Genomic DNA, 21,460 nt, shown 5'->3' with positions numbered 1-21,460 from the left:
ACCAGAAAATCTTATGCAGACAAATAGAAAAGATTCTACTCTTGGAGCCAGTCCAGAGGGTGCAATACCTCACAACCTTCCATACCTCTTATCCTGGACTACCTAGCGGGGCTACTTAATAGTGGCCTGTCCTTCTCCTCTATTAAAATCCACACCTCAGCCATTTCAGCTCATTTTGATACAGAACAGCCCCTATTTTCCCATCCTTTAATTAAACAATTCCTCAGAGGGGCTTCTAATATCAGACCTCCCAGAAGGCCACCCACTCCAGCCTGGGACCTGAATTATGTTTTGGGAAAACTAACTTTTTGAACCTGCTGCTTCTGCAGAACTAAGGTACCCCTCCTGGAAGACTGCTTTTCTCCTAGCTATCACCTCAGCCAGAAGGGTTTCAGAACTTCAGGCACTTATGGCCATTGAGCCCTTCATTATCTTCCATGCAGACAGGGTCTCCCTGAGGACCAATCCCTCCTTTATGCCCAAGGTGGTATCTGATGTAACTCAACCAGGCCATACATCTACCCACCTTCTTTCCTAATCCTCAAAACAAGGGGGAAAGAATTATGCACTCACTAGATATGCACAGACAGCTCAGATACTATCTGGACCGTACTAAACCCTTCAGGAAAACAGACCAACTACTTATCAGCTTTGCCCCAGGGGTAGAGGGGAACCCTATTTCCAAATGGATATCACACTGTATCCATTTCTACTACAGTTTGCATGGGACCCCCCAGGTCTATTTGAACCCATTCAACTAGGGCAGCCTTCACTTCCACAGCATACCTCAAAGGAGTTCCCACCAGGGACTTCCTGGAAGCTACCACCTGGCTGTCCATACTTTTACCAAGCATTACCACCTACCTCTGTTTTCTAAGGCTATGGCAGGGTTTGCCTCTGCAGTTCTGCAGGGCATGCTGACCCATTCCTAGGTCACTTGCTAATCCTACCACCCCTCTCCTCAGCTTTGGGAATCCTCCCACAGGTGATGACTGCAACAATGAAACATGAAGAACATAGTACAGTTGTGTACACTTACCATAAGTGTAGATGTTTTAGTGTATTCACTGTTGCAGTCCTGGTTTCCCTCCCTCCTTCCCCCTTATATCCTCCTTCCTTAGGGAGGCATAAGCTTATTATGGTGGCTTTCAGCCACCAGGACCACTTTACCATATTTCCTTGGGCTTCTGACTGGTTAGGGCAAGAAAAACTGATGTAATGGCATTGGCTGCCTTGCTTTATAGCACTAATGCCCTGACGTCCATCAACAAGCGACAGCAGCTGACACAGAAAAACATTGACTCTGGTATTTGGGCTGGCCAAAGGCTACTACCACAGCAGTGATGACTGCAACAGTGAATGCACTCGAATATCTACATTTATGGTAAGTGTAAACAACTGTACTTTCTGTTGTTATAACCATGGAACCTGGACAGTTAGAAGATCTCTTGTAATACAGATGTGCCAAAACCTGTTCAAGTCCTGAACTATGTATGTGAGTTGCAGTGCAGCATGAAGGTATAAGCAGTAAACCATGCATATGTATCTAAAACTCATAGTGCAAGAATTCTGGGCAAAGCTGGAAATATTGGGATGGGGGGATTAAAAAAACACAATCTGGGACAGATTTTGAATATTGCTGTTATAAGCAACGAAAGTGATTAGAATAGCATGTTTTGCATTAGCGTACATTTTCTGAATGATTTGAAAATTGAAACTCAAATGTGTATCACTATTTTTGCAAATGCAATCTTCAATGATCTGCCAGAAAATCAAAAATTTTATGAGGAAGAAACCAAAAATATGAGGCAAAATGCTGGACATTCTGTGAAATTGTGGACAGTGGAGAGGTATGCTGTCTTGTAGCAGTTTTCACATTGTCTTGTGCAGGTACTACATGGTAGAACAAACATCTGCAGGAAGTCTTCTTTTAAACTAGTAGGCCTTGTTTTTCGTTCATGAGTTAGGAAAACAAAGTTAGCCTTTTCTGGGTTTATTAGTCTTTCTTTTTTGGTAACTGAGGTGTCTGTGTGCCTCCAAAAATGCAAATAGTGTTCTCCTTCATTCTTAAAGTTGCAAAAGAAAAAAAAATGGCAACTGAATGTATTGATTGAGATCCATTGTTGACACAACTTTTATAGGTTCATAGGTTCATAGGTTTATACTAGGCTATCTGCCCTAAGGCATTTATAAGCCTAGCCCAAATTATTGTGGCTTACGCCACCCCTTATATGAAAAAATACTGTGCCCATTAGTTTGTTGTGCCTCTGTCCAGCAGTGACCCAGAGATGATTCCCGGGGTAAACCTATGATCTCCCATCCACAGGTCTAGATTTCTCTTGAACAGAGTCAGCGAGGTGCTCTGCCTCACATGGACCGGGATTTTATTCCACAGCATAGGGAGTCTCTGAGTGATAAAGCTATCCCTCCAGCACGTCCTATTTATATCCGTGCTAAGGTTTAAGTCGCTTGCTCTAGTGGTTTTGGTGGATTTGGATTTTTTGAGGTGGAGCATGTCCATTAATTCCGGGTTGGACATGGCTGATGTCCATGAGGGACATCATTTGTCTCCATTGATAATCTTTTCACGGTAGAAAATCTAATAAATGGTTTACACATTGAAGTTTGTAGCTCTAAAACTCATATTCCAGGGAAAAAAAAAACGCTTTTCATGAGAGACACTTTAATTTTGCTGTATTTCTAGGTTCAAACAGGTAAAGTCAATTTCAGTGATATGAAGTTCAAATCCCATGCTAGACTGGTAGTCTTCAGTGAAAATGATTAATGGCCTTTACAGTAGCAGAGATGTAAACTTTAATTAATATTTAAGCCATATTAAAACTGAATAAGCAGTCAGGTTCCTTTGTCTAGGGCAGTATAAGTGATCCAGACCTTGTGAAATAATCCATGAAACAAATCTCTTCCAATTTTGTCTGTAAGGTTTTGTTGTGTTTTTTAGCTTGTTTCAAAATGTTCAGACATCGAGATGAAAAGGAACTACTATGAAAAGTCAAAATTATTTTCTGCAGGCAAGTGGGTTTAGAGTTAGTGTGTTGAAATGCCATGCCCTCTTTTTTTTTTTTTTGGTTGAACACCCTTATCAAATTATCACTTAAGACATAGGCACACATACATTAATGTTAATATTGTTTGCTTTCTTTTCTATTATTTATGCACGTTATACATTTAATATGGTTTCTTTCTTTATAACAACCATCCTTCGGTCAGTCATTACATATTTTTTTAATTCCTGCCTTCCTTAAACCTCACTCCTTGTCCTGAATGTTATTCTGCATGTATGTTCCCACAAATTCTATTTATTTCTATGTGATTTGCTCCTTCCTTTTTTCTAAAGATGCCTCTTCCAGTTTTTAATTCTTTACTTCACATACAGGTGGTTTAGATTGTGATTTCCATTTTCTCGCAATTGCTTTTTTGGCAGCCACCAGAATTAAACCTAAGACCTTACAATATCTAAGCAGATGTTCATCATGTTACCCTGCTGCAGTCATCGCACTTGGGTTATTCTGCCGTCAGGCGGTCCCGCAGTCGGCCCGAATTCCAAAGTCTTGGTCCGGCGTCGGTTGCTGTCGCTTCTTCCCTGACGTCAGTGTGCCAGGGGTATATAAGAGGCATCCGACACCATTTTCTTCAGTCTTTCTTGCCGCGTGGTGCCTGAAGCAGAAGCATTTCGCAAGTGCCGGTCGGCCGACACCTGAGATTTTCGAATCGAGTTTCAGTCCGAAGTCTTCAATGCTAAGTACCCCGTTGGAGAACCTTTTCTTGCCTCAGTCCGATGTCAGAAAAAGTTAATAATTGCATTTCTTGTGGGAAGCAAATACCTCATAAGGACTTTCATTCTTATTGTATACCTTGCCTAGGCCCAGACCACGACGTTACTAGTTGTCGGTTTTGTGCTAGGTTCAATAAGCGAACTATAAAGCGACGCTTTGATTTCGCACGACACTACTTCGGTAGGAAATTTAATTACACTATGCCGTCAGAGCAACCGACTACTGGCGTGCATAAAAAATGCAAAGATAAAGACAGGCAGCCTAGATCCAAGCCAGACTCCGAGGCCTCGGCTGGGCCAGTCGCCGGTTCTCCGGTTTTCAGTGAGGCGCCTACGCAGCCCCTGACTACCGCAGAATTGGAACCCCAGACTGCTTTGGATTCTCTAGCAGAGAGTTCTAGGCCGACGCAGCCTTTTCCTTTAGGCCCTACTGACAACGTTGCAGAAGGAGAAGCCGGTGCTGTAGAAACACCTTCAGTTTCAGAAGGTGTCTTCAGACCGACTACTCTAACCATAAAATCTTATGCTAAGCTTAAGACTCCTCTAAAACCAAAAAAGACTGCACTTCAGTCTCCAGTTCAAGGCCCCATGCCTAAGAAACAGATGCTTAAAATGGCTGAAGATTTGATTTCTTTGATCAGGGGTTCCCAACCCCCCCCTCCCGACAAAAGGCCTAGACAAGAGGAGGATTATGCCTCCTCTGATCAAGTGTCTATTTCCTCAGGCTCCTCGGAGGAACAGGATTTCTCCTTTCCCCCTTATAAAGATTCTGATGCTGAAGATTCCATTCCCTCAGCTTCTCCCCCTGAAGATTATTCCTTTGGGGAAACCTTACATACCATGAGGGAACATTTCCACTTGAAGGTCAGGACTACTCCGACTCAAAGAAAAGGCTTCATGAGTTTCTTTTACTCCCCAGCACAGACCTCTTGCTATCCCCCCAGTTTTAGACATTGTGGATGATGTTTACTTAGAATCTAGTCTGAATCCAGATTCTCTGCCTCCAGCTCCAGCCAAGCCAGATAGATACTATAGAGCACCTGACTCACACAAATTCCTTTACAAAAGCCCTGTTGCTGATCCAGAGACAATCTCCCAGGGTCCCAAACGGGCTAAGGCTTCTATGGCTAAAAATCCTATACCCTCTGAAAGGGACTCCAGAGCACTAGATAGGTGGGGGAAGAAGGTTTACACCTCAGCTACTCTAGCTATGAGAGCACTAAATTGTCAATTTCACATGCTTAAATACCAACAATTCCTAATGTCTCAAATAAAACAAAAGATGAGCACGCACCCTCAACAGTCTGAATTCAAGGAAATGCAGGATCTGTTGCATGCAGCTGAACAGGTGGGCAAACATACTTTACAATGTGGATTTGATTCCTTGGAAGCTTCCTGTAGAGCAGTTGTTACTGGGTCTGTTATACGTAGGCATGCTTGGCTAAAGGAACAAACTCTGCCTGATCATGTTAAAGCAAAGTTACTAGATGCACCCTTACAGCAGGATGTCTTATTTGGGGCTAAAGCAGAAGAGGTTTTGAAGAAAATGGAGGATAAGGCAAAATCTATGCAGACGGTCAAAGATTTCTTACAGGTACAACCCCCACGCTTCAGCAGAAATTGGCCAACAAAAAATTGGTCCTTTCCAGCTTCTGACAGACCACAGAGGGGTAAATACAGGTGCCCAAGGGGCAGAGGACAAGCACAAATCCCTTACAAACCTCACCAATGGGGCACTGCAACACAGAAGGGAGGAGAAGACAGGTCCCAAACTACTAGAAGGCAAACACAATGACTTAACCCTCAAACTGCCAAGCAAAATTCTCTTGGCAGCTCCCTTGGGAGGAAAATTAGCACTTTTTGCAGACAACTGGCGTATCGTCACAAAAGACAAATGGGTCCTAGACATTATCTCACAAGGATACAGATTCCATTTCCACACCTTGCCAAGGATAAAAGGAATGCCAGACCTGCCACAAAATCAATGGGCAGAGGCACAAAGACAAATTACAGCTCTCATGGACATGAGAGCCATTCAACTGGTACCTACACAGGAGCAAGGCCAAGGATTTTACTCAAGGCTCTTTCTAGTCCCCAGAAAGGACAATGCTTGGAGACCCATACTGGACCTTTCAATTCTAAATACCTTCTTGCAAGTACCCAAATTCAGGATGCTTACACTACAGCAGCTTCTTCCCATGTTGGGCAAGAAAGCTTGGCTAGTAACGTTGGACCTCAAGGAGGCATACCTGCATGTCCCTATCAGACAAAATTGCAGAAGATTCCTTCGTTTTATTGCAGGTTCAACCCATTACCAATTCTCTGCACTGCCCTTTGGCTTATCTACTGCACCCAGGGTCTTCACAAAATGCCTGGCACCAGTAATTGCATACTGCAGACAAAGAGGAATTAAAATATATCCATACCTGGACGACTGCCTCATCCAAGCAGAAAGCAAGGACATTCTCTTACAACATCTGGCTTTTGTAAAACATCTTTTAAGTTGCCTAGGGTACACAGTAAACGAAAAGAAATCAAAACTAGTGCCCTCACAAAATATGACATTCCTGGGTGCCAGCTTGAATACAACAGCCCATATGGCTTATCTGATGCCAGACAAACAACTACAACTGACTCAATACTTCAAATCAATGGCAACAAAGACCCAACTCCCTGCAAGAAAAATTCTGCAGACCTTGGGCTTCATGGCGTCTTGCATACTAATACCATTTGCAAAACTGCATATGAGGAAATTACAATGGTACCTAAAAAGCGTATGGACTCAACACAGCCACAGCTTGGAAACAATGATACCTCTCATTCCCTGCCTTCAACAGGAGTTTCTATGGTGGTCACAGGCATGTCAACTCAACAAGGGTCAGCCTTTCACCTTACCCCCAGCCAGGCAAATTATGACAACAGATGCATCGGACTATGCCTGGGGGGCACACTTGGCAGGACGATGCATTCAAGGCATATGGATTGCAGATCAAAGAAATCTGCACATCAATCAAAAAGAAATGCCCGCTGTACAGAATGCCCTGACAGCCTTCAAGGACCTCTTACATCCAGGACAGCTTATAATAAGGACAGACAACACCACAGTAATGTGGTACATAAACAAACAAGAGGGTACACACTCCTACCCTCTATGCAGGCAAGCAATGACCTTGTGGAACACAGCACTGGCATACCAAGTTCAATTACAAGCTCAATTTCTGCCAGGAAAAAAGAACACATTGGCGGACGACCTAAGCAGAAACATCAAGGATCCCCACGAGTGGAAACTGGATCCACAAGTATTTGCTATGATAACTCAAAAATGGGGGCTCCCAGACATAGACCTGTTTGCCAGCTCCCAAAACTATCAGCTACCAAAATTTTGCACAAGGCCATTTCACCATCAAGCTTGGAAAGTGGACACACTCTCATTCAGTTGGAAAATGCTGACAGTATATGCTTTCCCTCCATTGCCCCTTCTCACAAAGGTGCTGCTGAAAGTCAGGATGGACAGACCCCGAATGATACTCATTGCCCAGACTGGCCACGCCAGCACTGGTACCCATTATTAAGGAATATGGCCCAGGGCCCACCATGGATTTTACCACAAATTACTCATCTGCTCACACAGCAAGACAGTCAGTTTCTACACAGCCAGCTCAAAATCTTAAATTTGGCTGCATGGCATATCCCCTAAGCAACCAGCCAGCTCTTCTTTCACAAGCTGTTATGGATGTAATTCTGGAGGCCAGGAGGCCCAGCACCAGGAAAGCCTACTCAGACAAATGGAAAAGGTTTTGCGCCCGGAACCAAGCTAAAGGCCAAAATACCCTTCAGCCGGACCTACCTCAGATTCTACAATATCTAACCGAAATGTTACACAAAGGGCTTTCTTTTTCATCTATTAAGATCCACGCCTCAGCTATTTCAGCTCACTACAACACGGATCCTCCCTTATTTTCACATCCACTTCTAAGGCAGTCTCTCAGAGGGGCCAAAAACATTAGGCCTCCCAGGAGAGCACCAACACCAACTTGGGACCTCAATTTTGTTCTGGAAAAACAACTTACATTACCTCCTTTTGAGCCAGCTTTCTCAGCTGACTTAAAGTTTATATCATGGAAGACTGCCCTGCTTCTAGCAATTACTTCAGCCAGAAGAGTCTCAGAGCTTCAGGCACTTATGGCAGTAGAGCCTTTCCTCATTTTTCATCAAGACAGAGTTTCTCTACGAACTAACCCCTCTTTTATGCCTAAGGTGGTATCCAATGTGGCTCTAAATCAAACCATCCATTTACCCACTTTTTTCCAAATCCACAGAACAAAGGAGAAAGACTCCTGCATTCCTTGGACATATACAGGCAGCTACGCTACTATTTGGATAAAACTAAGGTCTTCAGAAAATCTGACCAGCTTTTTATATCCTATGCTACAGCATCACAAGGAAAGGCTATCTCAAAACAGACCATTTCCAAATGGATAGGACATTGCATACGTTTTTGCTACACCCACCATGGAAAACCAGTTCCTGCTAGCATAAGGCCCCACTCTACCAGGGCAGCAGCTACAGCTACAGCTACAGCCTTCCTCAGGGGGGTGCCAACCAAGGATATTCTGGAAGCTGCAACTTGGAGTTCAGTACACACCTTCAGCAAACACTATCACTTACCACTTTACTCTAAGACTAGAGCTGGCTTCGCCACTGCAGTTTTGCAGGGCCTCCTAGCCTCCTCTAATCCTGTTTGACTCCACCTCCCATCCTTAGCTTTGGGATTCAACCCAAGTGTGATGACTGCAGCAGGGTAACACGACGAACATAGTACAGTTTTGTACCTACCATAAATGTAGATGTTCGAGTGTATACCCTGCTGCAGTCCAGGTTACCCTCCCTCCATCCCCTCTGACCTAACTAAAACCTTTCCATACCTTAGATTCTGATACAACCTTTGTGGTGTATTTGCTTTTAGCTGGAGGGATGTTTTGTTTGTGCTACACTTTTATTATTGGTACTATCTACTGTCCACCTTTTAGGGGGGCACCTGACATCTGGGGCAAGAAAAACTGAAGAAAATGGCATCGGATGCCTTTTATATACCCCTGGCGCACTGACGTCAGTGAAGAAGCGACAGCAACTGACGCCGGACAAAGACTTTGGAATTCGGGCCGACTGTGGGACCGCCTGACGGCAGAATAATCCAAGTGTGATGACTGCAGCAGGGTATACAGTCGAACATCTACATTTATGGTAGGTACAAAACTGTACTTTCAGTAGTTCAGTAATGCAGTAAACTCAGTTAAAATAATTATGCCTGAAGTGTTATCACAGTGGAAATTTTTCTTTTTTATTTAAATACTGTATTTTTATGACATTAAAATGAAAAGTACAGGAAAATGGTTATCTCTGAACCTGTAGTTCTCCCATTGTTTCTGTTGGTATTGAGATAACATAGGCTCTGCAATAAAGTGATGAACTAAAGAAAAAAAGAGCCAAAAGGCAAAATATTTTAGCTTGTATGTGAAGGTTATAAAAGGCTAAATGATTAGTGCTAAAGGCAAATGCCATAGTTTTAGATAACAAAGTTGTCAGTAATTACAGTATACAAGTAATAACTATAGTTGAGAACTGTAATGTTACTAGTATAATGAGTAAGAGAATCCTAACCAGGAATTCGGCTGTGGAATAGAGCTTGCTAGAAAGGGAAGCAAAAACTGTATACAGTTTTAGACCAAGGGTGAGTCAGACAGTCTTTGATAAATGACAATAATAAGTTTATAAAACAAGTGTGTTAGTAATGCTTATTAGAAGCAGGTAGCAAAGCAAGGGTTAGAACAGACTTAATATACACAGTATGGTGTCTCACTGATAAGATCTCTGTAGCTTGATATGGTGGCTCACTGATAAGATCTGTGCTGTGTGGTATGGTGGGTCACTGATATGAAGTCTGCTGAGTGGTATAGCGGCTTACTGATAAGATTTCCGCTGCATGGTATGGTGGCTCACTGATAAGATCTCTGTTGCATGATATGGTGGCTTATTGATAAGATCTCTGCTGTGTAATATAGTGCTTAACTGATAAGATCTCTGCTGTGTGATATGGTGGCTCACTGATAAGATCTCTGCTGAGTAGTATGGTGGCTCACTGATAAGATATCTCCTGCATGGTATGGTGGCTGACTGATATGTACTGTATTGAGTGGTATAGTGGCTCAGAGATGTCTGCTGTGTGGTTTGGTGGCTCACTGACAAGATATCTGCTGTGTAGTTTGGTGGCTCACTGACAAGGTATCTGTTGCGTGATATGATGGCTCACTGACAAGGTATCTGTTGCATGATATGGTGGCTCACTGATAAGATCTCTGTTGCGTGATATGGTGGCTCACCAATAAGATCTCTGTTGCGTGATATGGTGGCTCACTGATAAGATCTCTGTTGCGTGATATATTGCTTACTGATAAGATCTCTGCTGCGTGATATGGTGGCTCACTGATAAGGTCTTTGCCTAAATGTTGCAGGGTGTAGGGTGTCCTGACATCCAGTTATTGTCTGTGTGGAGTTTGTATGTTTTCCTGCTAGCTCTTTTGTCTGGGTACTGCAGTTCCTCCTACCATTGTATAAGCATGATGGTTGATGTTGGGCTACAGTAAACTGTTTACATATATATATATTTCATTTACCTTTACACTTAGCCCAAGAGGTGACTAAAAGTTCACTGTTGACACTCCACTTACTCAGTTAACCAATGCTTAATAAATCAGAGTAAGGGTATCACTAACCTGGATAATGGCAATAATTTCACAAACAAACTGAGTGCTAAAGAAAGAATATATTGACTGTAGACTGCACAGAGTTGTAATGAATGTCAGACAGCTGTCACTAATGGTTATGAACACCAGCAGAAGCCAAACTGGGTTCTAGAAGTAAAAGGTATCTAGAAACTGATTACATCACATGGTATATAAGTGGGCAACTGTCAGAGTTTTAAATTAAGTGGAGATCTGTTGTTTTGGAGTGTAGACAGAACAAAAATGCAGTAAAAGTAAGTTCGGTAAACCATCTGTTTGGCTGACTAATTCACACTCCCTTGTAACAATGTTTGTTAAAGTAATGGAAGGTGTATTATATCTAACTTTATAGCAGATGTCCACACAAGGGGCTCAAACCTGTTCTTAATCATTGCCCTACATGCTTTTTCCCTTCATGCCTGATGACCATTAAGTCTACTCCCTCTGGGTCTTGTGCCCATTTGTTCCTCCTTACTGGGTATTACCAGCATGGAGGTGAGAAATGGTCAGAGGAGCCATCATCCAGACAGACACAGATGTGATTTATGCTCTCCCTGGCGTGTTAGCAATGAGATTGCTTCTAGTAAGGCTTTATTGTTGCCATTGGTAGCTGACATGAATACGTGCATTATTGCAGGGTCTCCTGTGTCTGTCAGTGTGGCTTAAGATAGCTAAGTCCTATACTGTGGTCCTGGCCATTTTGTTTGCATGGTGGCAATCAACCAATGTCTTCCTTCCGACAGAATGGATGAGCTGGCTTCGACCACTCCCTCCCCTGCCCAGCTGTTAAGTACCCACGCCATCAGTCAGACTTGGGTCATTTGGGTCTTAATCAGAGCTTTAGCACTGTACACCACATAGCTGGTCAGAGCTGTACTTTTTCTGAAGGAAAAGGTGTAAAAGAGTTGGGAATGATCAGATTATAAGTATGTCTGCTCTTATGGCAGGACGGTGGTCATTATTTCTGAAATAAAAACGTTACTAGCTGATGTTAATGCTCATGTCAAGGCTTTTACTTTCTTTGATAGTGTGTTTCATGATGTATTAAGTGGGGCGCATATTTCTGAGAGGATTTATAGGTGCTTCACTTGTAATAATACGAAGGTAGCTCTGATTTATGGTCTTCCCAATGTGCGTAAGTACGTTGCCAGTCTGAATAGACTTACTATGGTTGAGACAGTTTGCTATTCTACTAAGACTGTTTTGTGCATAATCTTTTGTTAAAGATGTTCCTGTTTTTTTATTATCTTCATTCTTTTTTTCTTATCTAAGAAGCCGATATAGTGATATCCCATGTATTAATGGGTTGGAAGCAGTTAGGTGGTTGCGAGTACTATTGAGATCAGCAGTTCTCCAATGATGATTATATTTTTAACTCATTTAGTTTTGAAACATTTGCTTCATTATCAATGTGATGTGATCAAATAAGTAATAATACTGTGGTCTTTCATTGCCCCCCTAGTTGTGCTAAATGTTTTAGGGTACACTGGACAAAAACATGGATTTATCATAAAACTTTTGTTTGAACATTTTGCAACATTTTATGTCTGTGTTTGGTAATACTTTTAATGTAGTCTATAACATGAGATGATTTTTCAGCTCTTTGTACAAGCTTGTCTGCAGTGAGTTTTATTTATCATTTTAGATATTGCTAATTTTCTAGATTTTGAGAATTTTCTTGTCAAAACTTTCTGATGTCTGGATTGTTTATGAAGAATGAACAGTACAATAACATTTCACATTCTTCTACATAAATACTCAGAGGTCAGTTTTTGAGGTTGGCTGGAAACATGAGCAATGTGATGTAAATTTCGTGATGTGGTTGATGTAACGGTAGATAGAACTGTTCAGAGTGGATTTAACTGCATTAGGTTATTATCTGACAGAAGTAGGGTTATATTTCTCTAGCTGATGTGGTAGGTATAACTGTTCAATAATTTAACTGCATTACACTGTTGTATGAGACATATAATGTATCTGTCTAAGTGATGATGTGGTAGCTAGAGCTGTTCAGAGGGGTTATAACTGCATTAGACTGATAGATGAGGTTTACAAGCTTGTCTCTGTCTATTGATACTATAGCTGATAGAGCTATTTAGAGAGAAAACCGTTAGATGCTTGGATGAAAAAGATAGGGTTACATATATTTGCCTAGCAGATGTTATGGTATATAGTGAATTTCTGAACATTTATAACTGCATTATGTTTTTTGAATGAGACTTGGGGGGGGGGGTTGTATCTGTCTAGCTGATATTGTGGTAAAGATGTTCAGAGCAGCTATAATTGTACTAGGTTGTTGAATGAGCTGGCCGGGGTAATATCTATAAGGAATGTTGCAGCTGAACCTGTCAGATCTCTTGGGAGGATATGTGATAATAATGTTCCAAAAACAGTGAGGATGCCTTTTATTGCTATCATCTAGTCCTCATTCAATGAATATTGTCATGTACTATTTGACAGTGCATATGATAGAGAAGCAATAAGTAATCAGACTGAGATTGTACTTAGAAAGGTTTTAAATCTTAAAAGAATTTGTATTAAGCCCCCAAAAGTAAAGACTATTTGACAACTAGATTTAGTTTACCTTTAGGTGTGAGCATAGGTACAAGGATAGCAGTATATGTTTCTGAAGGATTGCAATATATGTTTCTGACTGATAGATTTATTAATCTGTTTGGAGGTGAGCAGTTTGTTATAGCCAGTTTGATTCTTCTGAGAGGGGAGTGATTTTCTAGCAGTGTACATGTTTAATTATTTTGATATTAGTAAGACTGCTAGGTCTTTCAGGGTCTGTATCAAGGACAATTTATATTTATTTTCAGTAACAGGGAGAGTTTAAGCCTATAAGTGGTCATAGTGATTTTACATTTCTAACTTTAGAAGCTGTCTATTCTAGTGGATTGAGAACAGCTTTTGATAATTTCTTGTTTCTCATAAAAGAAAGCATATGGTAGGTAAATAAGCTGCTCATAAGGATCCTGGCATTAGCAAAGTTTATTTTTCTTTAAAGCTTAAACTGAAGAGAATGTGCTATAATCACTGATTTTTAAATAATCTCGTAAGTCATTTGCCCAGTACATGAGATTTTGCTTCGTTAAACAAGTTTTTATGTCCAATGAACTGTTTGTGAGAAAAGCTTACAGATTAACATAACCTTACATCCATTCCTAATGGACTGTATTTTTTTCTAACAGATGCTTTAAAAGTACCTAGAGTGTTACGTGTAAACAGTGCAGTTCTAGAGAGCTTTTCTTTTTTGGCCCTCTTTTACTGCTGTGATGGTCAGTCACCACTAGGAGGCAGTAAAGGGCATATAAAATCTAATATCTGTTGGATGGCACACACGTTCCCCACTTTTTGTCTCAGTCTTCCGTGTACTGAGATATTGGAAGAAGGTGAGAACAAACAGGCCAGTAGAGAGTGGGAGCTTTATGGTCATTGCAGAAGGAAGGAACGTGGAGACTAAAATAAATACAGTTGCTTATAAAAATGAGCCCTTCAGAGGAGAGCTGCAAAACTGGACTGTACTGGAAACCATATGAAGTAAATTATACAAATTTGAAATATATTGCCATGTAATGATGGGGGGTGGGCATAAAGCATATTTTAATTGCTTCAGAAGACTAAATGGAGTTTAGAAGATATTATCTTTAGGATAAGATGATGCACAAAGACAGGAAGCCATTCTGAAGATACAGGCTGAGTAGCTCAAGAAAAGTGTCAAGTTTGCAATCCTGTGACTTACTTAAGAACTTAATTAAATGCTTTTCAGAATCACTCTGAAGTAGCTGTTGTGAAGTTTCAGCTTGTCTTCCTACTTTGTATTCTCGAGTTTGTTTATTTTTTTTTTATACCTGCTTATTGTGTTTCTTACTCTCTCCTTAGGTCTTGGCAGAATATGTATTGCGTGCTGAAGAAGGGTAGTCTTGGATTTTATAAAGATTCAAAAAATGCTGGCAGCGGGATCACATACCATGGGGAACCCACAATCAGTCTTAGTGAGTCAATGTGTGAAGTTGCACATGATTACAAGAAGAGGAAACATGTCTTTAAGCTTCGGTAAGAATTGTGATTGTACAGCACATCTGCACTGTGGTATAGGATTGTTTTGTCAAGTTCACAATCACATGAGGAAGAACAAACCCAAGGAGTCAGGAGCGGCCTTAGGTCAACTGGTGCCCTAGGCAAAAGGGCTCCACGGCGCCCACACCACACCACCTAGTGCCCCCATCCTGGTCTACCTACACCAAATAAATACTGGAGAAGTTCCCCTACTAGAAAGGCGCCTTAGGCGGATGCCTAAGGCCGGCTATGCAAGGAGTGCACACAAAATGTTTATATTTATTCTCATCTTTGTCTTAGTTTGTGCATTGTAAAACTTTCATAATGACTGTTGTTAATTTTGTAGTTACATAGTTGTTAAATAGTTTGTAACCAAGACACAGCATCTGAATAATGGCCTTAAGACTCGCCTTAGAAATGTGACATATGTGATATGTTAAGTATTGAAAAGTTTGTCATTTTGTACAAACAGTGACAAACACATTTAGTTCAGAATTATGTATACATCTATTGGTGTGAAGTCACAATAGTATAAATTAAGGTTCATTTGTTATCTGGGATAATCTGATCATTTAATCATGTTTATACACTTGATTTCCAGCAGTACGTTTTTAAAATTGCCACATATAATAAACTATGTGGAACCCATCACGTGATCTCTCCAAGTCAGACAACACCACTACTCAAATGTATTTCTTCTTTCCTCAGCTGTCAGGTGTTAAGTGGCTTTATGCATTCAGCCTTTGGTAGAACTCATCCTGTCTCTCATTATATACTGTACCATATTTTGACTACAGCTTCCTGCCCCCTAGGCTGAACTCCCACCTTTGGGAATGTCATACCTAAGGATAACAATGTCTCTTGGAAGAAGGCTGCTCACTTAATCATCAGAGAACTTGAGTGATTCTCACCAGGCCTTCAAGCTGTTTTCCTGCTAAAATGAGGGGATGTCCTGATCAGACTACAAATGCGCTATTGATATTTTTCACCATAAACTGAAGGGGTGGGGTGGCGGTCAAGGTCATCTTTTCATTGAGACCATAGCTGAGTGGTCAGGGGTACACAAACTGCTTATATTAGTCTGTTGTCTTCTTAGCATATAAAATGCCTTAGAATATCTTCTAACCAAGTTTTATTTTAAAATCTTATGAGTGAGTAGTTCTCAACATGAAGCTAGAGGAGATGTTCAAGGCCTGCAGCAAGTTCAGATTTTACCATTTCACCATGGCCAGCCATCCGATTGTCCAAGATTTATTCACTTGTCTCAGGGCCTAAGAATGGTTCATTAGCTTAGACACTTTCTGGAGAAGGAAGGTTGTTTAAGCTTTCTGTCTGTTTCCTCTCATTTACTGTCCTTCCTGCAGCCCTCTTTCCACTTATTCCTTATATCTGTATGAGTGCAGTCAGGAAGAGAAGACTGGTTAACAACAAACCCAGGTTCTAGGGGTTCCATTGATATCTTTTTATTCCTAATAGGAGTTCCTAGGCCACAGTGCCTAAGGGTCAGTATGCAATAAAATCTTTGCAGGTTTTGCTTACACGTGCAAGTGCACTCATCCTGTATGAACCCTGTTTGCACTAAACTCAGTCCTCAGAAAGGAACTCTGGTCTCCAAAGGGAATTCCTCATGTTGAGAGTCCTTAAGGATTCCCCCTAAAGATCTGCTCCGTGGATATGCATTCTGATTTAATGTTTTGTGACTGCTCTATCCTTTCTGGTCATCTTCTCCCAAGTTGCTGTATCTTTGGAGTCTAGTACTGCAGATGGTACCTGTATCCCTCTGCCAAAAGGCTGACTTTTCCTTGAACACTTCTGACATGGTGGAATCACCTCATACAGACAGAAGGCAAGTTGATTGAGATTTCACATGTTTAAATATAATTGCTTTACTGCTAAAGAGATAGCTGTGGCAATGTGGAGCAGACAAGACATTGGTTCAGAAGCCTTATTAAAGCAGTGCCATAATTTAATCTCATTTAATTTTCAAATTTCATTTAGAGATGATTATATTAATAAAGAGGTCATTAATGCACTAGGTGACCAAAGAGTTTTTAGACAGTGTGCATTTTACCCATCTCATCTGCATTAGAAAAAGCAATAATTTGTGTTTTATCAAGGCTGGGCATCCAGACGGTTGCCAACTACACAACATACCGGTGGTCTCCTGTATCACCTTCATCTTCAGTAAGAAGGGGGACACTTTTCTGGGATATTCAGATTCTATTGTAGCAGGAGAACAATAGATTCAGTTACTTATTTAAAGACTTTGCAAACCAAGAAATACCTGTGATGTAGTTATCTCATCCAAGCTGTATGTCCTTACCAATAATTTCAGCCTGGACATCTAGTCCAGAGGCAGAGCTGAGTTTAGCAAGGTACTTCTATAGGTCTGTTGGCATGGTTTCTTCAACATTTCTTTATTACTACTAAGCATACCTGTCAACCTTTTAGAGCAAGAAATCTGGACAAAGCCATAAACAAAAGTGGGACAAAGGCCCCAAAATAGGGACAGTTATTAAATATTGCTCTTACAAACTTAGAAAGTTGATAGAATAACAGGTTTTCCATTAGTCTGTATTTTCTGAGGGGTATAAAGTCTGAAACACAAATGTCTGTTATTATTTTCTAACTTTACTCTTTAGTGATTTGTCAGAAAATCATTAATTTATGAAAAATGGACCAAAAATATGAGGCAAAAACCTGGACATTCTGTAAAAATCGGTACAGTTGAAAGGTATGCTACTAGGGGCTCATTCAGATGAATAGTAATAATAATCTTCCTTGGTGCAGCTCTTTATATTTTCATAGGTTCATAGGCAATTACTAGGCTAGCTGTTCTTGCACATCATTTTAAGCATAGCCAATTTCTCCAAAGTGAAAATTGAAGCCTGTACCTTGTGTCTGTGAGGTAAAGACCTTAACCGTTATGCCAACCAATGCTCTGTGTAGGAACTTACTGATCTGATGCTATTCATGTCATTATTCATCATGGATGAGTCTTGGATCTGGCCTCAGATCTGAGCCAGCAACTGAAGGACAGATCCAGAGCTCAAGCTTCTCCCATTCCCATGATCCCTTGCCGACCTACAACCTCAGATCTTGTTTGCCACGGAAATGCTTAGATGTGATTCCAGCAGCTTAAGCGAAAAGTTTCAGATAAGTGATATAGGTTTTCTTTTTTGGGGTGTTTTTCTTAACTATTCCCTGGTAGTTGTAGTCTTATATTTTCCCTATCTTCTTTCTGGGTAGTTAGTCGGGTTTCCTCACCTCCCGTAGTTTTTCTAAATTTGCCTCTATCCATTCCCGCCCTTTTCCTGGGTTCACTTTCTTTTGCTTTGGTTTAAGGGTATCTTAGCTATCTCCTTCCCTGCTTTGTTTTTTTGTGTGCAGGTGTTGTATGTGTAGGTGTGTGCAACATGTCTGATAAGCCCTTGGGCTTCAAGAAATGCTCCTTGTGCAGCCGGAAGATACCCCATTCCAACTCGCATGAGGAGTGTGTTTATTGTTTAGGAGAGAGTCACCTTGAGGTTGAATGTGACATTTGTGTCTCATTCAGCCCCAGGGTTCTCATATGTCACAGGAATAAACTCCTGCTCAAGGGACTTGCCAGATGGGGACCTCTAGCCTTCTGTTCCCCCTCTAAAGCACCTTCAAATCCCAAAAGGAAGAACTCCTCCTCTTCCTCGAGGGATTCCCCTGCAAAAAAAAAATGAGGCTCTCGGATCGCATATCCCCGGATCCGAGCCCAGCCTTTTTGGTTTTGGATCTGGGGTCTTCCACTCAGAGCGCCTCAGATTAGTCAGTCGGATTGGAGGCCTTGGATCCCTGGAGGCCTTCGGATCCAACTCGGCACATGCCAGTTTCAGATCCAACCTGTTTGTCGGATCCTTCTTTGGCATCGACAAAGCAATTGCATCGGAGGGTCTCATCGGATCTGATAAAAATAGACAGTTCTCCCTCGAGATCTAGAAGTTTGGGTCTGAGACACAGGAGTTGGTCTCCCTCCTGAGACCACAGGACAGTGTCAGGGTCAGTCAGGACATTCTTTGGTGTCCTCCAGATTTCCAACAGTCTACTCCCTACTGGTATGGATAGGATGATGAGGAGTTTCCTCAAAGCCCAAATCAAGTTGGGTCTGTTACCAGCCCGGCTCAGTTGCCCAGGGGATCTTCTCCATCCATGGGATTCCACTCTCCACTTCTGAACGCCCCGGGCTTGGATGTCTAGGATTGGAGTGTTCCCTGTGAGAGGCCGTCTATATTGGGCAACCCCCTGCTGACATAGTCACGGTCCCTGGCGGGCTCTGTTCCGGTGCTTTCGAAACTGGCTGTGCCTTGGCCTCGTGAGGTCTACACGGGTTCCCTGAGAGTGGGGTCTGGCCTAGAGTTTTAGGACTGCTCCCTCCCCTTGGGGGCCTCCACAATGGACAGCTTGGGGCCACTGTCGTCTGGGGACATCGGCACTGTATCTGATTCCCACCAACCATCCTGTATGACTGCAGCTGTCAGGGAGGAGAGCAGGGCTTCGTCCAACCTGTTGGCCTTCAGAGCACTAGAGATGAGCTTCTTGGCAGGGCTGTTATCTCTCCTTCATCTTTAGGTCCTCCTCAGCCCCTCTCAACTTTAGGTGGCGAGCCTACAACATCCTTGCAGGGTCAGCCCTCCATTGAGTGCCTTCAGACAGGCATTACCCTGCTTGGGGTCCCTGCCTCTTCCGAGTCCTCCCCAGAACCCACCATGGAGGAGTCCTTTCAGTAGAGGACATGCAAGAGGAGGCACTTTGACTCCCCTAGAGAGTCCCTTAGTGAGGGCATGGATTTCAAGGAGGGAGACGGGTCCCCAGACTTCCATCTGAGGAAGTATCTTTTGGGGACATCCTCGAGATCCTAAAGCAGTGAGGCAGTTGGTCTTCCCCCACCCTGTCTTCAGAGGAATCTGTGATGTTCTTTGTGTTTCACTGTTGCAGTCATCACACTTGGCTTATCCTGCCAGGTGTAGCCCTCAGTTGACTCGAATACCAGAGGCTTAGTATTTCTGCGTCAGTTGCTGTCGCTCCAGGACTGATGTCAGGTTGTCAGTGGTATAAAAACAGACAGCCAATGCCACTACATCAGTCTTTCTTGCCCAGGAGCCCAAAGAAGTAGCAGTTTACACGAGTGCCAGTCTGCCACTACCTGAGTTTTCATTTCCGAAATTGAAGTTGAAGTCTTCTAAAGCTAAGTACCCCATTGGGGATCCTTTTTTCTTGCTCTTACCGATGTCAGAAAGAGTTAACAATTGTTTCACCTATGGAAAGCAAATACCACATTGAGATTTCCATTCTTACTGCATCACCTGTTTAGGCCCAGACCACGACGTCCCCCTTTGTTGGTTTTGTGCTTTGTTCAACAAGAGAACTATATGTCATTGGGCCCTTATCGTAGCTAAATTCTTTCTCTCTCGATCTCCGTATTCTGAAATGGCTTCAGTAAGCCATCTGACTACTGATCTTCTAAAAAAAGTAAGGATAAAGACAGATACAGACTGCACAGGTCCAAAACTGCCAATGACTCTTCCGTTAAGCTAGTTGTCACCGGTACTCAGTGAGGCATTTTCGCAACCCCTGATGCCTGCTTCTGTGGATTCTCAGGCCACTACCGAGACCCCTTCGGAGTCCAGTATGCTACGAGACTCTTCTTTGACTACAGAACCTGCAGATGTCTATACCTTAGATGGGTCCGGAGCCACTGTGCAGGCACCGGCGTCTGAGGAAGTTCTTTGCACTACCGATATTCGACACAAACTGATGACTTCTTTTGCATATTCAGTTCTTTCTAAAACTACCGAGTTTCTAAGGCCCAGAGTATGAACTATGCCTAAAAAAACGACAACCAAACTCAAGTGCCTGATGTTCTTCATGTTTCACTGTTGCAGTCATCACTTTTGGGGTTATCTGCATGCAGTAGCCCTCAGTCGGCCTGATTAACCAAGTCTTGGGTCCTGCGTCGGTTGCTATCCCTTCTTCCATGACGTCAGGTCGCCAGGGGTATAAAACATGCAGCTGACGCCATTACATCAGTCTTTCTTGCCAAGCGGTGCCCAAAGCAGAAGCAGTTCGCAAGTGCCAGTCGGCCGACTCCTGAAATTTTCATTTTCGAGTTTCAGAAACAAAGTCTTCAACTAAAGCTAAGTACCCCGTTGGGGAAACTTTTTCTTGCTCCTTACCAATGTCAGTAAAAGTTAATAATTGCATTACTTGTGGAAAGCAAATACCTCATAAAGATTTTCATTTGTACTGTATTCCTTGCCTAGGCCCTGACCACGATGTACCATGCTGTCGGTTTTGTGCTTTATTTAATCAGCGTACTATCCGTCGTCGGTATATTTTCGCCTCTAACTATTTCGGTTCTCGGCTTAATTATCCAGAAATGTCGGTTAGCCATCCAACTACCTGGATTCCAAAAAAACGCAAGGATAAAGACAGGGACAGCCCTCCAAGGTCCAAAACGGCCAACGAAGCTTCTCCTAAGCCAGTCGCCAGTTCACCAGTACTAAGTGAGGTGCTTTCACAGCCCCTGATACCTGCTACTTCTGATTCACAGGCCTCTGCTGAGACCCATTCGAAGTCCAGTATGCCGCGAGATGCTTCAACTATGGAACCCGCAGATGTCTTTACCTTGGATGGGTCCAGAGCCGCTGTGCAGGCACTGGCTTCTGAGGGTGTATTCAGGCCTACGGACTTGCATATTAAACCGATGCCTCCTCCTTCTTTTAGGCCTAAATCTCGAAACATGCCTAAAAAACCGATGGCCAGGCCGCATGCTCAGGCCTCTATGCCTAAAAAT

The 21,460-nt window shown here is 42.4% G+C and overlaps 1 protein-coding gene across 2 annotated transcripts in view; it reads left to right on the top strand.

The window, feature by feature from the left end:
* LOC122792927 (spectrin beta chain, non-erythrocytic 1-like) overlaps positions 1-21,460 on the top strand; it is a 1,986,067-nt gene that overhangs the window by 1,900,991 nt on the left and 63,616 nt on the right. For both annotated transcript variants that reach the window (XM_044060498.1, XM_044060499.1), the window contains one exon: positions 14,461-14,634. In XM_044060498.1, the coding sequence (XP_043916433.1) occupies positions 14,461-14,634 (174 nt within the window). The remainder of the gene's footprint in view (positions 1-14,460; positions 14,635-21,460) is intronic.

This window comes from Protopterus annectens, chromosome 2.part0 (assembly GCF_019279795.1).
Source record: "Protopterus annectens isolate FY-2018-M chromosome 2.part0, PAN1.0, whole genome shotgun sequence".
Classification (NCBI taxonomy): domain Eukaryota; kingdom Metazoa; phylum Chordata; order Ceratodontiformes; family Protopteridae; genus Protopterus; species Protopterus annectens.
Note: the sequence above shows the minus strand (reverse complement) of the source record. Positions and strands in the feature narration are given on the sequence as shown.